Source organism: Papilio machaon, chromosome Z, assembly GCF_912999745.1.
Source record: "Papilio machaon chromosome Z, ilPapMach1.1, whole genome shotgun sequence".
NCBI lineage: Eukaryota > Metazoa > Arthropoda > Insecta > Lepidoptera > Papilionidae > Papilio > Papilio machaon.
The window spans coordinates 195455-222695 of record NC_060016.1 but is presented as its reverse complement, the minus strand read 5'-3'; the positions used below and the strand labels follow the sequence as shown (position 1 = coordinate 222695).

The 27241-nt window shown below is 37.8% G+C and overlaps 1 protein-coding gene across 3 annotated transcripts in view; it reads left to right on the top strand.

Moving 5' to 3' along the window:
- Positions 1-27241, top strand: part of LOC106715883 (triple functional domain protein) — a 75842-nt gene that overhangs the window by 33481 nt on the left and 15120 nt on the right. For all 3 annotated transcript variants that reach the window (XM_045686186.1, XM_045686184.1, XM_045686185.1), the window contains exons 30-33: positions 5114-5411; positions 23396-23462; positions 25706-25838; positions 25942-26058. In XM_045686186.1, the coding sequence (XP_045542142.1) occupies positions 5114-5411; positions 23396-23462; positions 25706-25838; positions 25942-26058 (615 nt within the window). The remainder of the gene's footprint in view (positions 1-5113; positions 5412-23395; positions 23463-25705; positions 25839-25941; positions 26059-27241) is intronic.

Genomic DNA, 27241 nt, shown 5'->3' with positions numbered 1-27241 from the left:
TTTGTTAAATAAAGTATACATATTTGTAGAATAAACCTTTGCTATTAAACCAACTATGGACTCGAAAACACGACTATCAAAGGAATATTCAATCATATTTTGCGACCGCCTGTACTATCACTGTCAATTTATTTTCTTGGATAGTAAATTTCATTTACAAGATTGATATCCTCTTGTAAAATTATCATTTGGCGAAGAATTCTGACAAAGTAATATTTACTAAATCTTTATGCGGCTTAACTGCCATACTGAAATATATAACTTATAATATTTTTTATCAAGTTGTCATAAAAAATGTAAATTTAAAATATAAAATATTTTTATTATTTATTAATATAATATAAATAAATTCCACTTCTATCTATGTAACATCGCGTAAGTTCCTTGGGTTGGCATATAATATATACATATAAACTTTATACAGTCTTGTTTTTGATCGATTTGTAAGTTGAAAACTTCAGCACGATGAAATTTACAGAGAAACTAAATATTCATTGAATTATTTTTTATAAATTGGCAATCCAGTTAAAATAATTTGATTGAAATTATATAATTGATTTCTAAAGAATTTGAAGTCCACGTCACTATATTATATGTGTAGGTATTCATAGAGTCGCTATATATTATACAATGAGGTATAGCCTAATACTATTACTAGCTGTGTTTGAATATAGTCCATAGTTGATGTTTGCACACAGTGAATACCGGCCTTGTATAGGTACGAGTCCCTGAGCTGGTTTTCGTCTCGTCTCGAGTAACTCTAACTACACATGCATAATGTCAATGTCATTGTCAACAGGAATGCCGCACTAAAAATTTCTTTCGCCACAAACAAAATACTCCACATTGTTTGCCTTTCTATAAAATATTTTGATGCTAAAGTTTAAATTCTCTTTGTGATCTGTTTAAAATTAAACTAATTTGACGGTTTTCATTGCGTTAACTTGATTTTTTTTTCTCTTTTTGTAATACAATCAAGTTCACGATTATAACTCCATGAAACCAAACCGATTCATTTCCTCCCTAAGCTAACAACGCACCGCATAAGTCATTTTTATCAACTATACGAGACGAATAAAACTGTATATTTAAAAAAAATCTGTGGATTTTTTTTAGTAATTCCGTAATAAATACGCTATTTAGCGGTTAAGAAATAATTATTTCTTTAATTTTTGTCGATTTACTCTATTTAATTTTTTTACTATAATTCTTTATCTTTCAATTATCATGTGAGCAATGGTTAGACGTGGAATGAGCAGCTCCATCTAATGGTATTAAAATAAGAAATCCGCCAATTTTCGACTTGAGCGGTGTTGTAAGATAAGGGACGATTATCATTTGATTGCCATTGCATGAAGTGCACAGAATGCAGAACCTTTAAAAAAAGAAACGATTTTTATTGCATTTTAGAAGTTTATTCAAGTGTATTAGTAAGACACTAAATAATAAACAATAAAACAATATTTCGCATGAAATCAATATGTTCAAGATAATTAGAGTAGGGTCGCAGCCCTAATAAATAGCGACAACACAGTTTTTGATCGAAATTAATTAGATGTAATGAAAAGAAATCTACATATATATGTTGTGAAACTCGTTAGCCGGCCCGATGTAAGTAGCGATGGCAAGGGGGGCCTCACGTTTGTGTTAGTCCAGCTTATTGTATATTATATACATCCGACATAACTACCGGTAGCATTCGATTTCATTCCCCCTGCTTAATTAAATTTTTGGTAGGGCGGTGCAGGGCTTTACGTTCATTGATACAGATTACAATTTATACTTTTCAGATGATTAATTAATGCTTTTCAAAAGCGTTGGTCCCTTTGTTAGTTTAGCTGGATGCGTATTATGTGCACGTAGTTATGTTGTAGTTGGTTATACAATACCCATATTTTGTGCACATCGCGACATATTAAACTCGTCGGATTTACATGGAGGAAGGGTCTCATATATAAAATCATCAGTTCACTATACGTCCCCACTGAGGGGCTCGGAGCCTACACTTAGTTAGGGGTGACTAGGTCATAGTCTATCACACTGGCCCGGGCAGTGCGGGTTGGTTGACTTCACACACATCTTTTGAATTACTTCGCAGATATGTGCAGGTTGTATCACGATGTTTTCCTTCACTGTAATCTATATATATAAAAGAAAGTCGTGTTAGTTATAACTCAAGAACGGCTGAATCGATTTGACTGAAAATTGGTGGGCAGGTAGCTTAGAACCAGGAAACGGACATAGGATAATTTTTACCCCGTTTTCTATTTTTTATTCCGCGCGGACGGAGTCGCGGGTAAAAGCTAGTAACGAATAAATGTACATATCTAAAGTAGTACATGCGAAAGTATACAAAAACATTGGTACATGGCGGGATTCGAACCCAAGACCTGCAGATTACAAGTCAAGAGCTTAACCCCTGAGCCACTGACGCTCACATTCATATATATATATGTATATATATTATATATATATATATATAATATAATAATATATATATATATATATATATATATAATAATATATATATATATATATATATATATATATATATATATATATATATATATGTGTGTGTAAGAAATGCAATAATATATTGTAGACTTGTGTACGTAGATATTGCAAACATAGTATACATACGTACCTATGTACTTCAATACTAAAAATAACTTATTGCAAACAAATTTCAAATAAAAGTTTTAGCATCTGCTTGCTACTTTTCTGTTTTTAAGTCTTTGAACAGTGTCGCTGTTTCAATGAAAATACGAAACATCTTCATAACTTAAGTAGTCATTTATGCAAAACACATTAAGTTCCATTCCAAAGTTAATTTATTACTTCGAATTCATCTTCAAATAAAGTACGTCAAAGACTTTGAGCTATTGATGCGTTTGAATGCTTTACGGAACGGAATCTGTTTTATTTTACTAAAATAAAATTTGCCTTTGCAAATTGCATAAAAATTTTTAAATAGTCTTTAGTACCTAGTCACGTCGAAGCGTCAATCAAGAACATCTTTGTGCACCAGATGGAGAGTGGTGGAGTAGTACTACGACATGAGGAGTACCTATCAATGTTTATCTCACCTTTGACATCATCTACTCGTTTCGCTCGCTCTCGATAAAATTAGTTTTCTTTTAAATGATTGATCCTTCGTTCTTTTAAAATCTATAAATAGTAAACCCGACCTCAAGTAAATCAAGGAAGAAATAACTAAGAGCTGGCTTAATTCAAAAACAATAGTATCATAATAAAGGTAACCCTTATGAAATGTTAAATTTTTATCATTGAAGTCTGTTAGGAAAGCACCAGCGAAGCTAAATGTTTTGAAATAAAATTTAATAGCTCTTTTATATGTATATATCAATGACGACCGGAGACGAACCGCGGCGATGTAACTAACACGGCATTTCCGGAGGAATCCTTTGCGTCTGTAACAAGTATTTCCGACTTTCCTTTAAATATATATCGAATGATATCGATGTCTGCAGATCATTTTTAGAAACGTAATGCTATTACATTTGAATATTGGTAACACCGTAAAATATCAGTATTTAGCGCCGTACACGATATCTACTTGTACCTATACATGGCACGTTTGTTACAATGGAACTGCAAGGCCTTATCGATGTCTTATCTCGTATTGGTAAATTCGTTTATCTATAAGCTCGACGTTATTGACTTCGATCGCAAGCCGTGCGTCACCTGCGAGATTCATCTATCTCACGTCACTAAATCGGAACCGTAAATAACATTTTTTATTTCCGGAAAGATATTCTACGGACTTTTCAGCGTTGATTAGTACGAGTATAGTACCGATAGTTTTCACATGGACTGACATGATGGACAAACAAAAAATCATTTAACGTTTCGGTAATATATAGATGGCAAATGGACTTCTACAGTAAGTACCTGTATTACGGAAAACAAATTGATATCTTGTTACTTCACAAGTACCAACAAGGTTAAATTCCCGCCACATTAACAGACAAAGAACATTATGTTGCTCGAATAGTACAACCGCAGCACAATGGTGGCTAATATCACCGCTGCGCTGGACGACGATGATTTTCTTATTGTTTACATCGTTTTTTCGCTTTTAGATTCATTATTAAATTTAAAATGTTTATAAAATAAACCATCGTTACCTAAATAATTAATTAATGTTGATATGTCTATTTAATTTTAGTGTACACGAATCTATACACAATTACTAGACGATTCCCGGTATCCACGTTTTTCACAAAATACACACTGTTACAGTTAATAGAACTCTCGAAGCGAATAAATAACTAATTAGGTACCGGGGACTCGGACGAAGGTGGCGGGGCGGCGGGGCGGCGGGACGGCGGACAAGCCGGCTCTGCGCGCTCAAAGCGCCTTTGTGAATTGCTACTTCCACTTTGATGCTGGACGTTTTCCCCTTTGAAAGTCTGGTGTTTTTAGATTTCATATTTGTTAAATTCCATATGAGAACCGATTACGGAACGCATTATTTGAAATTCTGTTTTCAGTGAAGTACTAATCCGGCTCTGAAAATGCTTTGCGTTCTCACCAATTCTTCTTATATTCATAGTTTAGAAATTCGCTTTGGACCATTGCAAACATCGTAATACTTGATAAAGTTTTAGCTTTCGGTGAAATGACAGAACTGCAAATTTTATAATTTCAATATAAATATCTACTTAACAGCCTTATACATTCACTTTACGTTATAAACCTGTCCGCGAGTACTATGAATAATAAAATAAGTAATATTAAAAAGTGTATTAGTCAAATCTTTTCCTAAGATACTCATGTCGGAGATAGTATAAAAATATGTCACCCGCAATTTTGTGACAATGGCCATTTTGTATTTTTCATACCCTTCCTTCCCTTCCTTTTGATATCCACGTGGGAGGGGGTAATGCAAAAATTTGTCATCCGCCATTTAGTGGCGGCGGCCATATTGAATTTACAATGAAACTGAATATAAAATTGGCATTGTCATCGGGATTAAAGGTGTGTACCAAATTTCAGGAAATGTTGATAGCGATAAGTGGGTCTAATTTAGGTCACAAGATATCTATAATGTTTTTTAAAGTACGAAATGAACAGAAAATAATTGTCGTAGGCCGTTCCCGAGACGCAGATGAGCTGGGTGGTGGCGGAGCACGTGGCCGCGTCCGCCGGTGAGCTGACCGTGAGCAAGGGCCAGCAGGTGGAGCTGGTGGAGCCGTGGGCGGCACGCGCCGACTGGTGGGTGGTGCGCGCGGCGGGCACGGGCGAGGCAGCGCAGGGAGCGGTGCCGGCGCACGTGCTCAAGCCGCAGCCGCATGCGCAGCCCCCGCCCGCCCCGCACACGCACCGCAAGACCTCGCCATCGCCGTCGCCCTCGCGCCGCCCGCTCGCACAGCCCGACGAACCCTTAGGTAACTAATCTTTACTTTTCATATACACGATCGTCGGTTATAAATATTTCGACGGTAAGGTTTCCTCTTGTATTGACAACATGTGCCAATACAAGTGTCACTGCAGTGGAAACCCACAGTTATCAATTTATTTATTTGTTATCGATGAGATACAATATATTCTAACATAAAAACATTATTATTGTTATGAGCACGTCTTCGAATACATTACAAAAAGAAATAATCCTTGCTGATATTTCCACTTTTGTTACCATTAAGACGTAGAAGCAACCGGACGAGGCGGGCATTTGGTACTCGCCTGTTTCGGTTCGTTGCTTGTCACTTAATAAAGCATAAGTTTTGCGTCAAACAGTGGCCGTCCGTTCACGAGTTCACGCCGCGAATTGTCGCCCTCTTCCACTCGACCTATCCGTCCTTTCTAATGACTTGACCAACAGATAGTCCTTTGAAAGAAATCTTATATTTAACATAATGTTCATTAGAACGGGTTTCTTACCATGATTATACTTTCTTACGCACCACGGAAGTGTGAAGTTATAAATCTTATATTTGTTTGCTTTATCATCTTATTTTGCCGTCTTTTATTTGTCACGATTTATTTCTCTTCTGATCTTTTATTTAAAAAGAACGTAATTTTGTAACGACCGAAAGCACTTAAAATGTTGATTCACTGAACATACAAACGATCAAATAACAAACAACAACGCAAGTAGTAGCAAGTAGCAAGCTACAGGCGGGGCGCAGATCTCCATCACTATGTAAAATATCGATGAGTTACGATGGTCGGCGAATTAATTGAATATTCGCCAGTCAATTAGGCAGCGCAAAATACCAAACCGATGCTGATTCGAGGAGCCGCAATATACATTCACCGACGGCCTGTAATACTATTTAATTACATTCCAGTATTAATTTGGATTCAAGTGTACTTATTATTTTCGATATGCGCCGAGTGATCAATATTCGGTATGATCAAAATTCTGACTGGATTATTGTTCATGAATCCTCTATAGGTATATCACATTTCAGACTAATTGAATACTACCATACTTCAAATTTTGTAATGATTCATTTCGAAAAAATATTTCAATCTTTACACGAATATCAAAGAGAGGAAAGATTTTTATTTTTGTATATAACAAATAAATACAAAAACTATTGGACCTGAATTTTTCTTCCTGAAACTTGTATTAATTTCTAAAGCTAGTATTCTATAAAAATGAGGAGAGTCCACCAATTTCAAACTTTTTTAAAATCTTAAGACAGCTGTTTATTCATATATTGTAAAAAGGAATAATAAAATTGAATTCTTACTTAGAAACTATAGTTTTAACTACGCTTTTTTTGAAGTATATTTATTTATAACTCATAGTTGTGGAGGCGAAGCGGGGATTTAGGACTTTTTTCTAGGATTGTATTAAACGCAAATATATATTATTGCCTTGACGCTTTCCACTCTGCCATCCCTGATCTACTTTGCAAACATTATTCAATATTAATATGAGATAAATAAATGTACGGCGCATTCCTCTAAATTTGTACGCATGAAATGCTCTGCTTTTATTGCATTGCATTGTAAGCACATATTTGGTAGAGCACTGACGCCACCGCCGCCCACCGCCACCCGCCGTCTCCCGCCCGCCTGTGGTTCCAGCGACTAATTGATACACTGTTCTGTATTATTAATATGATTAAATTCACTACCGTGTTTGGAGTTTCGTTTCTGAATTTCCTATCGCTGCTCAATGTTCATTGGAATGAGAAAATTATATAAAAATATATGTTCTATTCTATTACTAGTCGTCGATTCGAACGAATTTAATTCTGATGATAAGGATGATGATTATTTAAATTGAAGGCCTAGCACCAATATTTGTGAGAACGTTTTCGTGTAGTCGCTATGCTTGTACCGATAGTATTAGTACTCTCTAGACTAGAATTAGTACTCGCGTCGACGATTCAATCAAACGCTACGCGATACTCGTGACGCAAGTGTACAATATCACTTTCTAAATTTTATATTATGTTAATGTAAAATGCGATATGTATTTAACTAATTCTATATTTTTTCCTAATTCAAAGTGATACGCTAGGACAAAGCATAGGCCTCTCTGCTCACCATTCTATTAACCGCTTTTTCGGGTAGGAAAAGGGACGAAAATACCTTTTTTAAATAAAATATCCCTCATGTTCCCCTTTACTACTGGTAGTAATAGTTATAGAAGTTGGCAACCAAACAGTTGATAAGCTCTTACAGGCGTACGCAATTTGTATTAATAGAAAATAAATAAATACGGAATGTATGTAACTATTATTATGAGATAACTTGTGAAGCAATTAATGTAGAATTAGTAAAGGCGTCGGGTGGTCCAGTCAATCGCATATTGGTTTTGGGTATATACGCGTACCATGTATATGTTATAGCTTCAGCTTCATTCAGCTTGCTTACTTTGTCGGCTGAATGTGGATTACGCCGAATGCACTAATCGATGGAGACTGATACAACTACCGTGCGGATTGTGTTTCGCTCCACTCAATACTACCTGCCACTTGCCAAATCACTAAGTCAACCATTCCGCCTTCTATCATTTTGCCTCAGTATTCAATTAACACAACTTGTTTCTATAACATGTTACAAAGTCTTATTTTATAAAAAAAAATTATACGACCCCATACTGAGTGGGCACAAAAAAATAACTACATTAAGCTAATTTTTAGGGCACAGCAAAACGGAAAAAAGAAATATATTCGTCGTCCGTATTAGCAGATGCTTCTTAGCAAAACCTTTAAAAAATCTGTTCCGTGATTAACTTATAGAGAACACTGATGACGCAACAATGTACCAACTGAATTATAGTTATAAAAAAGTCTATACAATAAAAAGTAAAGTTAAATATCCATCATTTTGACAGAGGGACCTGTGTTTCTTCAACATAATGTTTCGTAGCCGCATACTTATGTAGCAATGCGGGAACACGTCGCAATTTGTGTTCTACAAAGGACGCAAGCATATTACTAACTAAAGCATGTGTATAAGCTTTCCTAACTTTACTATTTTAAAATGATTAAAGACTGTCCGCTTTACCAATACTAAATAAAAGGTTTTTCTGAAAAGTTTCGCTACCTCCGCCTACGTTCGTTTCTGTCTGAGTTTTCTTTGAAATTTCTCGTTACATTTTGAAGCGTATAAAATAAATACGAAACAAAGTAAATCATCATGGCAAGTTTAATTAGGTATCGTCGTAAAAATATAACATGAATATGTATAAAGAACGTCTGATGGTGCTGCAATTAAGTTTTTTAATTACTTTTGAAGATTTTTATTTATATTATATTTTTTGATAATTACTTTTAAGAAATTTTGGTTTGAAAGCTGCAAATAATATGTAAACTTGGTTAATAACGAGAATCATTATTAAGTCGACTATGTCGAGAGAGCATCGAGACTATATTATTTTGACTGCCTAATACACATAATGTGTTACTTTTTGTTCCATTATAATGATAAGTAGTATTCATACGTATGCTTGTAATGTATGAATACGTAACTCAACTCTTAATAAACTACAACGTTACTTTTTATCAATATTATCTTGGATCGCGATGATGATAATGTATTATCTTAACATAGCGTACAAAATACTTTTCCTCGGATTCACACAGTAAAAAAATAATGCATAATGAAACGCATCATTGGGGTTTTTGGAATCAAAATAGAAATATAATGGAAAAGTAGCAGATATGTATATATGTAATGTGTTACTGTAACAAGTCGCACAGGGGAGCTTTACAATTACTCTCCTTTGGAAATCGCTTCGACGAACCCGATTTTGTTTACACTTTGTGAGCTCGCTGCACTGAGTTCGCCGATCGCCTCGCCACGCTCAACTTTCACATCCATTTATGCTGCACTGATTGTTGCCCGTTGCCTGCAGACGATCCCACCCGCCTTCTCTAATACAAACATCATAAAATTTGTCTCAATTTCTTACTGTTTTATTTCACTCCACCGACAGTAACACAAGCAGTCACAGATTTTAATGTAGGGGAACAAATAAATTCAAATGTTAGATAACAGTTTTAATTATTTTCCTTGTAATATTGACAACCGTTTCGGTTTCATAGAAAAACTGTAGTCTGCTTTGTTGGCTCTCTTACTATGTACTGTCACAAGTAATGTGCGATGACTGGGTTGTCGTACTTAGTACGTTGGCTCGTCTTTGTTACCGACTTTAGATCCGCATTTTTTAATCTTTATAACTTTGTTAAAAGGCGGAAGAAAAAATGTTACTACTTTCACGTGCATTGTGACCTTTCTAAGGATGAGCAACACCATCCCCTAAAAGACTTCTCTATTTATTAGATTTTCGCATCGTTTCAATAAAAAAACTAAGTATTTGACTTGGCTTCACACGGAGACTAAAGAGTCTCCGTTTATGTACATACATAAGCTACAGTTACACTTCATATTAGCTGCTTTAACTTTTTCAACAATTAGACACCATTTTATATAAAGATCGCATATTTTATATTAAAGGTGGTTTTCTTTCATTTAAATAGCTTAATAGTTTTGGTATTACGGTTTAGAAATGTATTAAAACAGTATGATGTGTACCGCTCCATGATCAAAGCCAAGCGAGGATACGCCCGCGCCGTGCCTCAGGCGCTAAATGCAATCAACGTTGCCTTTATAGTCCCCGGTCTACATTTACAGTACAGCGCGTACAAAGTTCAGGTTATAACTGCACTTAATATTATGTAAGGACGCTAATTATTCTCTTCCAAAAGTTGATATTTTTCATTTATTCGTTTATATGTATACGCATGTATATGAGAAGCTCGAACTTGTCCATTCACTGCCGATTGATTTCATCATGTTTACTACCAGGTCTTGCTCGCAAGTTTTTTTGTAGTAGTTACGCCAATACATCATGTGCATGAAACATGAAATTTTTATCTGTACCTAGATTATTGGGGTTATAGAGCAGTCGCAGTCTACAGGCTTCGCCCCCACTGTCCAATGACTACTAAATGTGAACAATGAAAGCTCTTCCACACCGCCATGCCATCCACCAAGCGGGGATGTTTATTGCAATATTCGCGCTTTTCGCTAATTTGCTCGCTCTACAAAGTGAGCTTGTCAAGTCTCAGCGTCTTTGTGTGGCTGACGTCACTAATCTCTCGCATTCACCCGTTCTCACTCTCACGTACTCTCCTGAGGCGAGAAGCAATCGAGAGAGATCGGAAACTTTTTACTACTTACTTATATGTATGTTTTGCAACAATTTGCGATATTTTAAATGGAAAGATGTTTGTTAGAAGATCTCCAGAATTGCTCAATGGGTTTCGATGCAATTTGCCTAGATGTAGAATATAGTCTAGAAGAACACATAGTGTATAACGCGTATTGCTCATAGAACCTCCTTGGTAGTACGGCAGAGGATGTAAGCTGCCTAGGAGGTCGTACTGGCCGGTAACGCGAAGCCGTGCATATAGATGAAGATATAAAACAGTTGAATAAAAAGTTGTGAAAATGTTGTGAAAGAAAGAAATAGTTTTGTTTTTATATTTTAAGTATTCCATAGATTGTTATACATAATTTTTTGGTCCAATCGAGCCGGATAAGGGTTTTTCGAAGGTGGAATTAATATTCCCTTCGTTCCATCGACGAGTCTCCGAAAGATTGGCCTACACAGGTGCTTGTAGCGGCGTCTGTGGGTGACGGCGGCGGCGGCGAGTCGAAGCGGCGAGCGAAGTGGATGAACTATTGGGACGGCGCGGGAGTACTTAGTGCTTATAATAAAAAAGTCCGATCCAATAGCTTTAAAGTGAATTAAGGTAGAAAATGCCCTTTTGTTAATTTCGTCAAGACGAGCTCTTCGGAAATATTGGCCAGCGCAGGCGCTTTAGCGGCGCCCGTGAGTGACGGCAGCGGAGCGGCGAGTCAAGGCGACGATCTAAGAGGAGGAGTTATTAGGACGACGGCGTACAAGCTTGTGAATAAAGTGAGTCCGTTCTAATTAACTATTAGAGATTAAAGTGATTCGTGAACTTTGTAGTGACTTTCATACCAAACTTGTAAAGATTTGAATTATCGTAATGGAAGGGTTATTAAAATATCAAGAAGATGTTTCGGATAGGATTGTTAAGGCGCAAAGAAATTATAAGAAATCGCCGAAAGATAGATTAACTCGTCCGCATGTACAAATTAGGTTAAAATCGTTAGATGAATTGTGGCAACAGTTCAATAAGACTCATGAAAGTCTTGTTAAGGAGTCTGATTCAAAAGTATTTAAGAGTAGCACATATTATGTACAAAATGTTTATGATGGAACTGAAGAATGCTATATGGAGTACAAAGCAGAATTATTGATGTTGTTAGAAAGTTTTGAATCTGAAATTATTCATACAAATGAAAAATGTAGTACAAATTCATCTCATGTTAAGTTGCCGAAGATTAGAATTCCTACATTTTCCGGATTATATACAGAATGGGTGACATTCCGAGATTTATTTACATCATTGGTGCACAATTGTGACTCCCTAGATAACGTCCAAAAAATGCATTATTTAAAGGGATATCTTAGTGGCGAAGCGGAACAACTATTGAGACAGATTCCTATATCCGCTGACAATTATCATATAGCTTGGGAGATAATTAAATCGCGGTACAATAATAAAAAGTATTTAACAGCAAATATTTTAAAAATACTGTTCAGTTTGAGAAATGCAACTAGTGAATCGGCTCAATATTTAAAACACTTAGTAGATACTGCTGGAGATTGTTTAAATGGCTTAAGTAATTTAGGTGTAAATATTAGTGATTGGGATGTAATTTTAATTTATATGTTGTCGTTAAAGCTTGACCAGGAGTCCAGACGGCAATGGGAGTTTTACAGTAATAATAATAGTTCATCGGACGTCTTGTCAACCTTTGATGAGTTTAAAAACTTTTTACTTGATCGAGCTCGAGGTTTAGAGGCAATAGAAACGAATAAGTCGAACTCGAATGTTGTGAATAATAGTAATGTTAATAATGTGTCACAGCCTCAATTTATTCGAAACACTTTTCATTTAAGAGTGTTTAAATGTCCATGTTGTGCTGGAGAACATGCATTGAAATATTGTAATAAGTTTGCAAAAAGGTCTAGTGATTCACGTCGTAATTTTGTACGGGATAATAAGCTTTGTTTTGTGTGTTTAGGTAAACATCATTCAGCACGGAAATGTAAAAAAAATATTAAATGTAGTAAATGTGGTAGAAGTCATCACACCATGTTGCATCCCATAGGTATTGTGTCAGCAATGACTAGCGATAACTGTCCGAAGTCGAGCAGTTTAGGCGTGGACGCGGAGTCACCAAGTACAGATGGCACTACAGGTCAGATTGTGTCGTGTCTTTCGGTAGGTAGGACTTACAATCAAATTTTATTACCTACAGCTTTGATAAAGGCAAGTTCTAGAAAGGGGACTAATTACACGTTGCGAGCGTTATTAGATCAAGGTTCGCAAGTATCTTTTGTCACTGAAGCTGCAGTGCAGTTATTAAATTTGGAAAAGGTCCCTATAAAGAGTGATATCGTAGGAATAGGAGGAAACAGTAATGTAGGTTCAAGTGCAACAGTGACATTAGATATTCAATCTCAAATTGATCCAAAGTATGTGGTGAAGGTGCAAGCTTATGTTTTAAATAGTGTAACGGATTTATTGCCTAGTAAGGAAATTCCACTGCTGAATTGGGAGGATATTGAAAGGTTAGAATTAGCTGATCCGGGTTACAACACACCTAACAGAATAGACATTCTCCTTGGAGCCAAAGTCTACTCCCAAGTGATACGGGAAGGTATAAAAAGGGATCCGAATGGCTCAACAGTAGCTCAGTCTACAGCTCTGGGTTGGGTACTGTCAGGTGGTGTAAGTGATGTAGCTAAGTCTTGTAATTATAAAGTTAAGTCGCACGCTCGCTTTGGTAACAACGGATTCTTACAGAAAGGTGGAATGGAATTGCGGAAATGGAATAGTAATTGTGTAGAACGGTCACGTTGCGTGGATAATGACTTTAGAAAATTTCATAGAAAAAACATGGTTTTAGACAGGGGATCAATGACAGGAGATGTATATCGGGAAACGGGACAGTTACCATATTCTAGGGTAAAGTTACGGTATGGCAACATAGGGTGCAGGTGTAAAATGAATTATGCTAATCCAAAAGGTACCTATAGGAACGTTTAGTGATAGATTTCGGTTATTTAAGTATTAAGGCAGTTGTATTGATTAGTATGGGAAAGTCTAAAGAACATAGAATGTAACACCTAAGTATGATATGTTGTAGGGTTACATTAGTTTTTATATTATTTACATGTGCGTGTGGCCGCAAGGATCTTCTCGCGATAATTATTGACTTATAGCCACAAGGGTTACGGATTAAGAGTTCCATAAGGTTATTGTAACATATGAAGTGATTAAAGGGTTAGGTTGAATTTGCGACAGGTTATAGGTATATGACTAACTAGTTGTCGATATTACTCACTGAAATAGGGGATTGAGTTAGATTTTTGTACGGTTAGATAATAATAGGGTTCGCATCCAGGTGGTTTTGAATTTATAATGGTGTTTAAAATTGTTGAGATTTGTATGATATCTGATAGTAAGGTATGCATCTAGGTGGTGATGAATATAAATAAGGGAGATTAATATTGTTAAGATATTAAGTTATGTTTATGTTATAGAAATTAATGTTTGTGTTAGTTTTTTATTTGTTAGATGATAAGTCCAGGCATGTTAGTAGCTATAGTTAAGTTTTTAATTCCCACATCATGGTGGGCGAATTCTAGTATCTTGTGTAGTAAAATAATTTAGTCAAACATCCTATGTCACGGTGGGCGGATATGTTTATGTAATTTCAGTGTTTATAATGTCAAGGAATTTATCTTATTATTCATGTCACGGTGGGCATATATATATTTTAATTAGTTTGTTATGTTGTAAAGAAATTTGTCATATTGTCCCATGGTGGGCGGAGTGAAGGACACTTGCATCAAAGCAATTGTCCTTGGTGGGCGGTATGTATAACGCGTATTGCTCATAGAACCTCCTTGGTAGTACGGCAGAGGATGTAAGCTGCCTAGGAGGTCGTACTGGCCGGTAACGCGAAGCCGTGCATATAGATGAAGATATAAAACAGTTGAATAAAAAGTTGTGAAAATGTTGTGAAAGAAAGAAATAGTTTTGTTTTTATATTTTAAGTATTCCATAGATTGTTATACACATAGTCTTCTAATAGTGTTTTTTTTATTCCGCACGGACGGAGTCGCAGGAGTCGCAGGCGACAGCTCGGATTTCATGTTTATTTATTTCAATTAAATGTTGCATAATTTTCGACTACTAGTGTTCTTTTACAAAGTGATTTGCGTTGGCTACTAAAGATGTCAGATAATATTACCTACCAATAAAATGTAATTCAAACGAAAAGTAGCGTAGATATGAAATACAGAAACTCAAAATTCGAGGAAGATATAAGTAATAATCCCCGCTACTTCCTTCCGGGATGCGTCCGGTTAGCAGCTTGCAGCGGCGTCCGGCTGCGTGCGTTGGACGCGGGTGGAGGCTAGGTAGTCGTGCGGTGGGCGTGCTCCGCTGCATGGCACACCTCCTCGCGACTCGCCTCCGGCAAGGGGCACGCCTCCCGCGGGCGATGCGCCGCGAGCTGCATCCGTCGTTGTTCACAGCTCACAATTCCGCCAACATCCGGTGTGCTCGGACGCGTTTTCCTCTCGTAGTCGGTCGCCATGGGTTAGCGCCGGTTCTCACCGCTAATGACCCGTCATAGCGCCGTTCCTAGGTACACTTTGAACTTCATCGTTGTTTTTTTATATTAATAATGGGTTAGTGTTCTCTAATAACGCTTAAGATGTCTGGAACGGTGGGAAACCCTGATATGGGAGGGGGCAATGGTACCGATTGTGCCGACGGCGGTTCCCCTCTGACTGGTCGCATATTTGTGAGCTCTCGTGCTCTAGCGTTCCGAAACGCGTACCGGCGCGTGGCTCGGTACTGGTCGCGGTCGAACTCGAACGGTGGCGAGGAGGAGCCGGTCGCGGGCTGCGAGGCCAGCGCGGGAGAGGCGAGTGGAAGCTCGTGCGGCAGCAACGGGGGCGAGGGCGCAAACACTGACAACGGTACTAACTCAGGTACCTGTTCCTCTCCTCGTATGCAGTGCATTTATTTAATTAACCTCGTACTGTTTATTGTTATTCTGCAAACATTTTTCCACAGTAGATCATCATTGCTAGATGTTACCGAAGAGGTTCTGATATGACGGTTCTATTTAATTTTATTCTGACGCGCGCTAAAAGTTTTTCGTTTCGCTTTGACATTGAGCACGCAATACCTCTTGATTCCTTTAAGACTTGAACTGAATCGTAACAACACTCAAATAGAAGAATAAAAGAAATAAACCATCATAATATAATATCATGTCGGGTCATATTTATAATTTCAATATCAAAAATGTATACATGTAGTTTAACATCACTCGAGATGATTTTCTATAATACGTATAAATAAATTCCATTGTTGAAATATTGAAAGCTTTTGAAAGTTTCTAAAATTTTCTAAAAAAAGATTTCCATCGCTAGCGGGAACCATTACGACGACGGCAAGAATATTTGTTTCAGTTTCTCAAAACTTTACATTTAATTATGTAAATGTTACATAATATAAAATATTTACCTAATCTTTATGAATATTACCTAAGTTTTAGTTTGTAATACAAACATCTCATTTTGTTACTGGCAAGAATAAATGATTTCCTAATTTCCTAAATGGTATGTAAATATGAAATACAATAAAAAACAAAGTTAAAGCAACATTTAGAGGAGAAAAGTAAAAAATATAGAAAGGAATAATAATTACACCATCGCAAACAACTAAACTGTTAGTAAGTAGGAAATCTCAACTATGTCATAGATTTTTTTTAAGTGACTAGAAAGTAAAACCATTATTATTTATTAACACTTTTATTTCCCTTTTTTTACATTTCTTACAGCAAGTTGTTAAAGATCATTACTTTAAGTATGGGATTCAGGGCCGCACAAAAATTGTTGTTCAATGAATCGTGCGTCTGCGTCTGACGGATGTGTGACAGTGACGTTTTTCACGTTGATATCTGGAACAAAGATTTGTTTACTTTTACGTTAGTCGCCACATCTGCATATTTTGTACCGAAAACTAAATAAAGACATCGTCTTTTATTTTAAACTAATTATGATGGCGCCTTCAGCTTTCCAAAATAAGGTTGTGCAATAAAATAAAATTTAATTTTTTTTATAAAGAATATTTTATATTAATTCCTGGCCATTGAAATTATGTGTTTAATTTTTTGTTTTGTTTCTTAAACTTTAGTATCCTTAACTAATATTACATATAATAAAAATAAAATTGTTAAATTTATAACATAACGCAAGCAGAGCAAGCACTAACTAGCGGCGGAGCTCACGCTTTACTCGCAACGTGACGTCAAGAAAGTTTACCGCTTTGAACCGTTTGATCGCGCAAAGGCCTGGCGGCTAACGTAAACACGCGCCCGCACCCGCTCTCGCGCCCTATGAAGAAGCACTTATATATTATGAACATGCACTCATAAGCTCGCCCTCACCCACGCCCTGATTGTCCATGTTTGAAATTTGTCCAGCCGCGCTAATAACAATCGCGCGCGCAGCTAGCGTCAATTTCAAATATGAAGTTATATAGAAGTGTTCACGTCGAACTAGGGGTGGTGAAGCTCGAGTGTCACTCGCAATGTAAGTTTATCCGGTTTGAAGTGCACAATGTCGCAACACAAAGCGGCGACCGCGCCCGCGCATGTAACAAACACTCGACCTCTGTTCCATTTATCTACTCACATGCCTTCAGTTTTAACTGCACAGGTTAAATATACAGTGGAACTGTGCTGATGCTGTACTGAACTGTGTAGTCCCTTGTGCCTTTTGAAGGAAAACATTTCGATAGAACGTCTACGTATCTGCGAAGAAATTCACAGAAATATTAAACCTGCCATAATCCGACAAACGTTTTGCAGGGCAGTGTCGAACTATCGTATTTGTCGGATTATACAGTCCTACCGAAGATCCCCTATAGTCCGGACTATTTTACAAAAGAGTACCTTGTAATCCGATAAATCATGCTCTGAAGTTACGCCGTTAATGCTATAAAACTTACAAAATATAATAACTTTACATGAGGAAATAATTGTACAAATGTGTCAAAAATTATGATTTTTTCAATGCAAAGTGCATTGAAAAAATAATAATTATGAATCAATCAATTTATGAAGCAAGAAAATGAACAAGTCGAATTACATGGGGCACCGGATTAGCCGTGGGCCGGATTACCACGGGTGTATATGTGAAGCCTACCTAGAAATAATTTTATTTATTAAAATATGTAAGTAAATGTTGAGAACAGATAAACAATGTCATACAACTATAATAACAAAGTCCAGGAACAATAAAAAACGGTTTTAAACAGTGAAAGGTTGATAACAATTGTAGAGTTAACTGGCACGTTATCAAAGTCGACATGGACATACCGCAGCTACTATGTTTATTTTAAAGCAGCCGCCGCGTCGCGTCGCGCGCTCTCTGTTTATCAGAAAGGCCATGGCATTGTTGCGGCCGTGTGATTCACTCTGCTCTCGGCGCTCACCGCTCACCGCTGCAGAGAGAGTGGACAGGCTGGCCACAGAACCTCCTTCTCTACAACTTGATGGCAAAACCTACAACTCAAATTCAATTATTTCTATTCAAACCAAGTGCCAGTCCTTGTATATTTTCCAAACATAACAGTTAACTGATTACAATAAAAATGTTGAATTGTCTTTTGTGGTAGGTCACTCCACCTTGCTGAATTATTAGCAGTCCTACATCCATAAATTAATATGATGTCATTTTCGAAGACGTTCGAATATGCCCTGTAAAGGAGAAAAAATAAAGACGGTGGTGTCGATGTTTGCGAGAACATTGGGACATTGGCACACGGGCAGTGAGATGCGTTGCGCGGGGGCGCGGGGCGATACTATAAAATATAGCCGGTGAGGCGCGCGGCGAGGGCGCGGGTGCGCGCGCGACCGCTTCCATATATGAAATTGAATGGGTCGTCGCACGAGGCTTGCACAGTAATGTAGCGCTAGCGGGCTAGCTGCCGGCAGTGGGCCCGCGACGCGACCGAGCCTCGCTCGTTCCGCACTCTTCTGCTCCGTTACTCGCAGCTCGCAGCTCGCCTGCGACATCTTCATGGTGACCACCACTCCCATGGACCGCTGTCGTGGTAAGCTCGCAATCACACCGCCCTCGCCGGCATAGCCGCCGCGCCCCGTGCGGTGCATGCACTCTGCCTGGCATTACCATCCTACGTACGATAAGAGTTATTTATAACAATTACGACGCGATATCGAACTTGTGATTGTTGTTAAAAATATGTGTTTTCGCGACAAATATAACATCAAAAGGGGAATATGTAACTAAAGCTTGGCCGTTCGGCCCAGTGGGATATTTTACCCCACTGAGTCGATTGATCGGTAGACCAATGGGCTGATAACACAATGTAAGTCTGATTCACTCTTGTTCTTACCCAGCTTCATGTATGTATATTGCACATATTACTTGTAATTCCTTGATGGGAAATTTTTATTTGAAAAGACCGTATTGTATATTTATATAAAACACTAACATCTGGTAAAACAACCGCCGCTGTCAGTTCTAATAAAACATATTCCAGTTAATATCTTATATTATGCGACATTTCTCATTGCTGTTTAAAAATTAATATTTTTCTCCGTGCTTCAATTCGGTTTTTCACAATAGAACCTAATATGAACATTGATTGTATTTAATTCACAGCTACACTGAAAAATATAAAACGGTATTCACGGTACTTACTCCGAAACTAGAAAAGGATGAATAAAGATGCGTGTTTGCCTTCCATCAAACTGACCAATCCCATAGTGGCAGTTTGACATCTGATCAACGATGTTGTTGAGCAAATGCACTGTTTTCATATGACTTACAAAGAGTGCAGTTGTGTGCTGAGATACCCAAGGACGCGGTATCAGTTCTACTAAGATGTGACGCTCACACATTCGCACATTGCTCCTCGAACAGCTATTGTTGCAGGCAGCAGCAACACATTAGTAGTGTGCTTTTCAATATGTTATATAACATTGCTATAAATGTTTGTATCCAACTGCAACATGAAAGGGCAACAAAAGTACATGTCAGGAAACGCCGTGCAGCACTATGTTGTTTAAGGGTCGTCCAGATCTCGCAAGTGACGCAGGATTTACGCCCGTATACATTAAATGAACGCAACTGGTAAAAATACATCTAATACAGGGACACTGTTAGATTCCGTACTGGTTTTAGTCGAAAAGCATTTCCTAATTTGACTGCTTAACGTTAATACTTAGTTTCTTGACGACAAATTATTAAACAATTGTATCTGTCGAAGTTGTAAGCGATCATGTTTACAATGCGGCTAAATATTGATGCGACTCGCCGCGTAAACTCGTCACATTGTTTCGAGTCGAGTTGCGAATCAGTCTCCCACAACACAAGAGGAGACAACAGAATAGTACCAGCACAGAGGTTGCACAATGCGCGCCACGTGTAGACCGATCCCGGCGCCATTCCCAGCTTTGATACACATTATTTTAATCCACAGCTATGTGTGTCATAATATTTTATGCGACTATTTTAAAGGTTTATTGTTGTGAAACATTTTTGTTGCTAGCGTTAATCTACTTAAAGATAAGTAGTACCTAAAAAACTTATTCACCTTATAAAGCTCTCGCTAAACAGTTGGATTAAGGGCCTGACACAAAAGGCAATTATTTTGGAAACCGTGCGCATTGTAAAGTTTCCTAGGGCCGCAGACCGCTGGTTGCTTGAATCATGAGATTCCGCAGCAAGTTTGCTTTTTTATATAACTAGTGTATATTAAATGTAATTATTTTTTATATTTTTAAAAAATATATTACTTATATATTACTACTTTACTTTATTTGTATTATTAATAAATTTGATGTTTAAAAAAAATTCGCACTTGCTCTGCGCAATTTTATAATTTTATCAGAGCTGAGTCCGTGGGTATCCTTTGTCGAAACACCTGAAAAAATTTAAATATATTATCATTCGCCTGATTCACTTTAATAAACTTATATAGCAATACGACGACGCCTTTAAAATTAAACCACCGCCACGATTCGACTGCACTTCGAATTTCGATCTTTGACTGGTAATTCGGTGCGAAGCCGCTACGGTACTTATTCTGGCAACGTATCGTAAAGGGTTACACTGCATATTATATTGGAACAACAATCGCTGCACTTTCATGGAACGTAGAAAAACATTTTATTTTCACAGAGATAGTTGATAGTAACACGTCGCTTATAAACTCTGTAAATTCCTTGTGTTTGTGCAATTGTGCATTGTGCACTGGCTATGAAACCCGCAATAGCATTTACATTGGTACTTGCACTGGCATGAAGTTATTAAATTAATTTTTAAAATATTTCGATATAGAGCGCGAGCCGGAAATGCCTCGTAGCAATGGCGGCGTCAATAAATGATTTATTAAAAATTCTTTTATCGCGCTCGGTCTTATACTCGTACTTATATAATATGCGGCTTCGTATAATAATTACAAAATTCTTTGTTCAGTCTGATTTTATTTTGTTGCATTTTGATAATTTACGTAATGTTTTTTTGTAACGCTTATCGCGTCAGGATCAATTTTTTTTTTTGAGTTACAATTCTAATTATGAGAATTATTTTTTTGAACAATATGAATAAGCTACAGAAGTTTGAAGAATGATAAGTGCGGATGTAAATTATAATTACGAGTAGGTAATAGACAGGGTCGCGGCGGACAACTGCGTGCCACACACTCATATAGAATAGATTGCATGCGGCTTCACATTGTAGCACGTATCCCGAGCGACGTCATATTTGTTTACAGATAATTTTGATCCATATTGCTGCGAGGAAATAACAATTGGGCCAAGCGCCAAGCTGGTTGGCACGTATTCCAATCTGTTACAAATAGAATAGAATTAGAGTGATAAGCGCTTTCACACGGGTGCGGAGCGGGATCACCTTTTGCCGACCGTGTTACTCTAAAGCCCTTGAGGATTCTCTTCCGTTTTTGGCAATGAAAATGCTTGCTCTGTAACTATTTAATGTTAAAGAATTTTTTGCCTTGTCTTGATTTTATTAACAACCATGGAGGGGAACTGTTGTGCGACCCGAAGCTATACAAGTATTTTTGTATATTATACACAGACGTTCTTCAGCATGTTTTGTTGTTTTTATTTACTATTGTATTTTTTACTACGTAAAATTAAATTTTGCCTTTGTCATAAAGTTTTGCAAACTGAATTCGAATTTTTTTATAAATTTATTTGTAACTTAACACAGCTTATTCACTTGTAAAAATAAGAAATAAGGTTTTGTCCCTGAATTCAGTTCAATCACTCAAATTCAAATTAAAAAAAAACATATAAATAAAAATTGTGCGATCTGTTATGAAGTAATTAAATGATTAACATGATATGTATAACATTATAAACTATAAATAAATTAGAGTGCAAGTCGGTGACACTTTAAAGAGTGAATGCATCGGCGAGGCACTTTATAGAAGGACCGAGCAGGCGTGTCACTGTGGCACCGGAGCTTCGTTATTCAACAAACGTTACACCATCAGTAGTGTAGTATCAGTAAGTGCTAATATGACGCCGCAGAATAATATTATTTACCCTTCTCTTGGTCCACATTTTGACGAGTGATCCTGAAGGTCCTCTCGTTATGAGACCAATCTCGAGATACGTAAGTATCAATCTACTTTACTAATTAATTTTTCTCGATATATTACCCTTTGAAAGCTTAGCTAATACTGCATCTCCCACCAATGCTCTATACACCAAGACTTAAAGCTATTTACTGCATAAAACATATGACTTGTGAAACGTTATATCGATAACATCAAAATTGTTACATTTTTACAGTGGTATTTTAAATAACTGCTGTCCTTTCTCATCGATATAATAGAAGGTAGATTTATATATAATACTATAAGATGGCAAACGAGCACGCGGCAACCTGAATTCGCCGTAATAGCGAAGCGACCACTGCCTGCTGTCTAAGTCGCGTTACTAGCAGTCACGACTACAGTGACTCTGGCAACAGCCGCACCGGCCGCAGCAAGGTGGCGAACGCATTGGCCGAGTTGTATCTATTTCGGGGCGATGCAACAAGCAACGCTGATCGACGAGTGCATGTGATTGCACTCGGTGACGCTGCGTGACGCGGAGCGCTGTCCAATCTGTCGCTCCCTCGTCGCTCCCCTCATTGCGTTTTATCTCAAAAGCGATTGACGTATCCTCGCACCGTGTCCCTAATAAAATAATGATGACACTTTATTAGGGTCCATTTTGTCGTGATTCGATTATCACAACCGAATCTCTGCCGTATCTGTAGAGATGGCTCCCTCACTTCTAGTAGTCCTCTTCCGTCGTGCGACGAGTAAATAATTCACTTGTTTAACACGCATCCTTTTTTAGTCGCAGCTGATAAAACAAGAAACAATATCTTAGCTACAGTTCCAATGACACCACTACGAATACTTATACAAGTTCCTAATATCAAAAGCATGTTGCCATCGTGAACAAGAACACGCCGGTGTATTGTACCTACTGTGCTCGTAGCTCTTAACGTTTTGTCACAAATATCGCGGATGTTTTCATTTTCATCCTTAACTTTGATCTAGTAACATTACGTTAAGCAGCATTGTATGAAACATTTACAAAAGTAGTTACTGCTGAATTCTTGACAGCGTCCAATTATTTGTTTACGTACAAGTAGCACGCAATTTGAATTCGCGTGACAATTAACATCAATAATGATTAGTTAAAAGTATAAATATTGTTTCAGATGCATCGAGTGATGCGACGGGCTCCGTGAGCGCAGCCAGCCCCGGCAAGCGACGCGGCTTCAGTGGGTGAGTGTTGCTGCAGCCGCTACCATATTGACTTTCCGTGCTCATGTCCGAAACACTTTCTTCGGGACACTAATTAAATGCTAATCCGTAAAAGTACATACAGCGCATAAGAAGTGTCGTAATTTCTTAATCTGTCAACGAAATTATTATTCATTATTGTAGTGAAGTCGTGAAAGCGTCGTGTGAGTGAGGTTAAGCGTGTATTCAACACACGTAATGTCGCTAACGTCGCGTCGCTTTTGGAACACATCGGAGCGAGGCGCTTATCAGTTCCCTTATAATTTGTCTTATCTAATCACCACTATTCTTGAACAGCGCACAATATACCACCTTTAACGTTCGAGACATAGCTGTTATCTAGATTATTTTAAAAGAATATCGCGAAGTTGCTTATATTTTTCGAGTACAATCAACGTCTGTTGTGTAGAGGGAGGATGTAGGAGCGCACGTAGAGTTCGCCGCCTGCCCTTCCTTAACATTACAAAATAATCGTAGAATCGAAATACGTGCATGCAGCTAATCGCGCTCCTTGTCCGTGCCGTCGATAAGGCAGTTTGTGTTCATCTATTTGCGAGTGACGCGCTGGCTCGTTGGCTCATTGAACGCTTTAAATACGAGTTGTACGCGTTCTTGTGCAATGTCTATGTTTAATCAAGTTGTGTTCACAAAGTAAGTTATCGAACCGTGCCGTGTCTGTGTTTAGTAATTACGACAGGTTGAACTTGAAGTTGCAGTTGCAGTTGCTGTTGCTGTCGCTAGTGCAACACAATATAAGTTAGATTGTGTTTGGATGTAACATCTAACTATATGCATTGCAGTCTTAATTACACAACTTGGAACCGTATTTACCTTTCCGGATTTACAAAAGTAAAGGGTTTCAACAAATTGTTTATGATGTAAACATGAGTCGAAGTATAGATATAGCTGCGGCGAGCAGTGGCTAGACCTTGAGTGCGTCGGCACGCACCTCACGTGGCTCACTCGCCTCACACGCCGCACGCACCTCTTGAATACCCTGAAATATTGTTCAAATACTTCTATTTCGGCAAATTAATTAAAAAATTAATATCGTGTATCGTTTCATGTCTACGTAAGTCTTTGTTTATCACAAATTTACACCGCGGTAATAATATTGTGATTAGTGCGGAATCCCACTACGAACCAAAAATATCCAGCGAAGAGAAGAATTATTCGAGTAGTTGCTTCCAAGATATATTATATATATCTATTAATATATGCTATGTAGTCCGCTTGCTAACGTTCCGAAGCGGACTCAAGAACACGGAAGCGTTTGATTGAGACGTGACACCTATGTCTACGTTTCCTCCTTTCTTAGAGGGACGTTGGATGGATGCTGGAAGGAGCGATGAACTCGTCATCTGATGTATATATGTATATATACACAATCAGGTGTTTCCAGTTAGCATGACCAAAAAAAATGGTAACCAATCTAAAGTTGGCAGTTCCACTTACAAATATCCAAATGAAACATACTATCTATGTGCTTCGAAAATTCCCTCTGGTGTTAAATCTGTTTCACATAACATAATTAACCGTAATATGATTAGTGTCTGCAAGTAGATACATTTCCAGATAGGAATATTACATGTTTTAGTATGATAGATCCTGTCGTGAAACACAGCGCTCACTGTTACATGAATCTCTAAAGGATTTCATTATTAAAAAGAACAAAGTAAGAAAATAAAATACGCAATTATAAAAAAACAACACCGTTACTAAGTAATAACAATAAAGCTCCGATCAGAAGTTCAGGCTTCAATAGTTCTCTTCAATTTAAACTCATTATTCTCACAACAACACTCGACCGCGACTAACACGTGATACCGCTGCTTTAACGCCCTACTCCGACGACGCGCCGCCTCGCTGTTGCGCGTTCATCGCTAGTTTCGTTCCCGCAGCCTGATATTTGCGAATAGTTGGCGAGGCCGTCGTGTGGCGCCGAGTGGCGGACAATCCCAGGGATGTGGCTGAGGTGTCCTGTTACAAAACTATCGGATGCCGCGACTCCGTGGTTTCTTCGGCCCGTTAGCGGTCGGCAATACGAAACCCGTGAATGCCCGCTTAAACTTTAAACTTAAACAAATTATTTTGCTTTATACATGAAACATTTGTCTGTCGATTGACCAAATCTCTTAATACGTATGTTAGGGTCTTAAGTTAATCTTCTTTTATTGAATATGAACTAGATGATTTTCTTTGCCTAAAGTCGATGTATTTGGCAGACGGCGATGGTTGGGGCTTAAAGGCAAACAATCACAGGGTAAGGCCGACAAAACATCAACCGGAGGGCAACCCCCCGCCGCCACGGACAAGCCCACTCCACTGAAGAAAACACCGTCCGATAAGAAACTACGTGTAAGTTTTGGTGCATGTCAATTTATAACTAAATGTACAAACATAGCAAGTGTAGGTACTCTGTCAGCTCCGATATAGATGTACATATGTGCGTTGTGCTCAGCTGCCGTACACGAGCGGCGAGGGGCGCGAGGAGCAGGGCAGCAGCGCCGCCGCGCTCGACGAGGGCGAGGACGATGTGCCCGAGCTCGAGCTGCCGCCGCCGATGAAGCCCATACAGGTGACACCCCTACTGCACTATGTCTAATCTAGTTCTAATTTCCATTCCATAAATATTTTCGCGTCGTACCAACCCTTGCGTCGTATGGCTTAGCTAACATCCCACCCATCTGGCACAACGGGACAATTTTCTTACTTTCAATCCCTATATTTTATAGCGGCTATATCATTATTAAACCCGGATCTAATCACACATCTTTAGGCCTTATACATAATGTTCTTAAATCATATTTCTTTCATATATTAAAATTATCGTAATAAGACAAATATTACTCACATCGCAGCTGACATGAAGGGTTCATTTTATTAGCTCAGCACACAACGTTCAAAATAATGCAATCGGCGCGGCCGCACTTGATGTGTGGCATTCCCTTACTATACCATAGTCCGTTCACACCGGGAGCCAGATAAATAGCTAGCATTCTTTTTGCCCGCTGGCAGGAGGGTAATGCTTTCCCTGGTTGATATGATTACGTAGGTACATTATTGCATATGTAGGTTAATATCTAGACTTTCCATCAAAACAAACAATATTTTTAAAATCGTATCTTTTAAACCTAAATGAAAACCATTTTTAATCAGGTTTCTTTTGCTGTGTCATTTATTATCATTAATAATTGATTTTTATAAAAAAAAAAGATAAGACCGAATTGGAAAATTATTTTACTATTGGGAAGCTACACTATCCCTAATTCTTTAATTCCTCGCGAACGAAGTCGCGGGCAACTTCTAGTCAGATTAGTATTAGGTGTAAAATTATTGCTTTTTTCGACTTAGAATAATATTATGTATTGTAAGTCATACCTTAAAAAAGCCTAATGAAATTTTCAGAAATGTGTTTTTTTTTAGATATTGCGTTATTTTTAAACTGTACTTTGTTTTGATGTAATGGAATGTATAATCTGTTGTAGCCTAAATAGGTAACACGATTTTGAAGAGATGTTATTTATTACCTGCCAGGTTTGTTATGAATATTTCAGGTAATTAATATGAAGTAGGAATACGAGCAATGAATTGATATTATTATTGGTATTTTTAATTAACGACACGACGTTGTAATATAATAACAAGCCACGGACAACATCCTTCGTCCAGGGCTCGTTGAGTAATAGTGGTCGTCGTTGAGTGGAGTAATGGTCCAGCAGAGATTCGGGTTCGGGTAACATCGAGTAACCACCGACAGC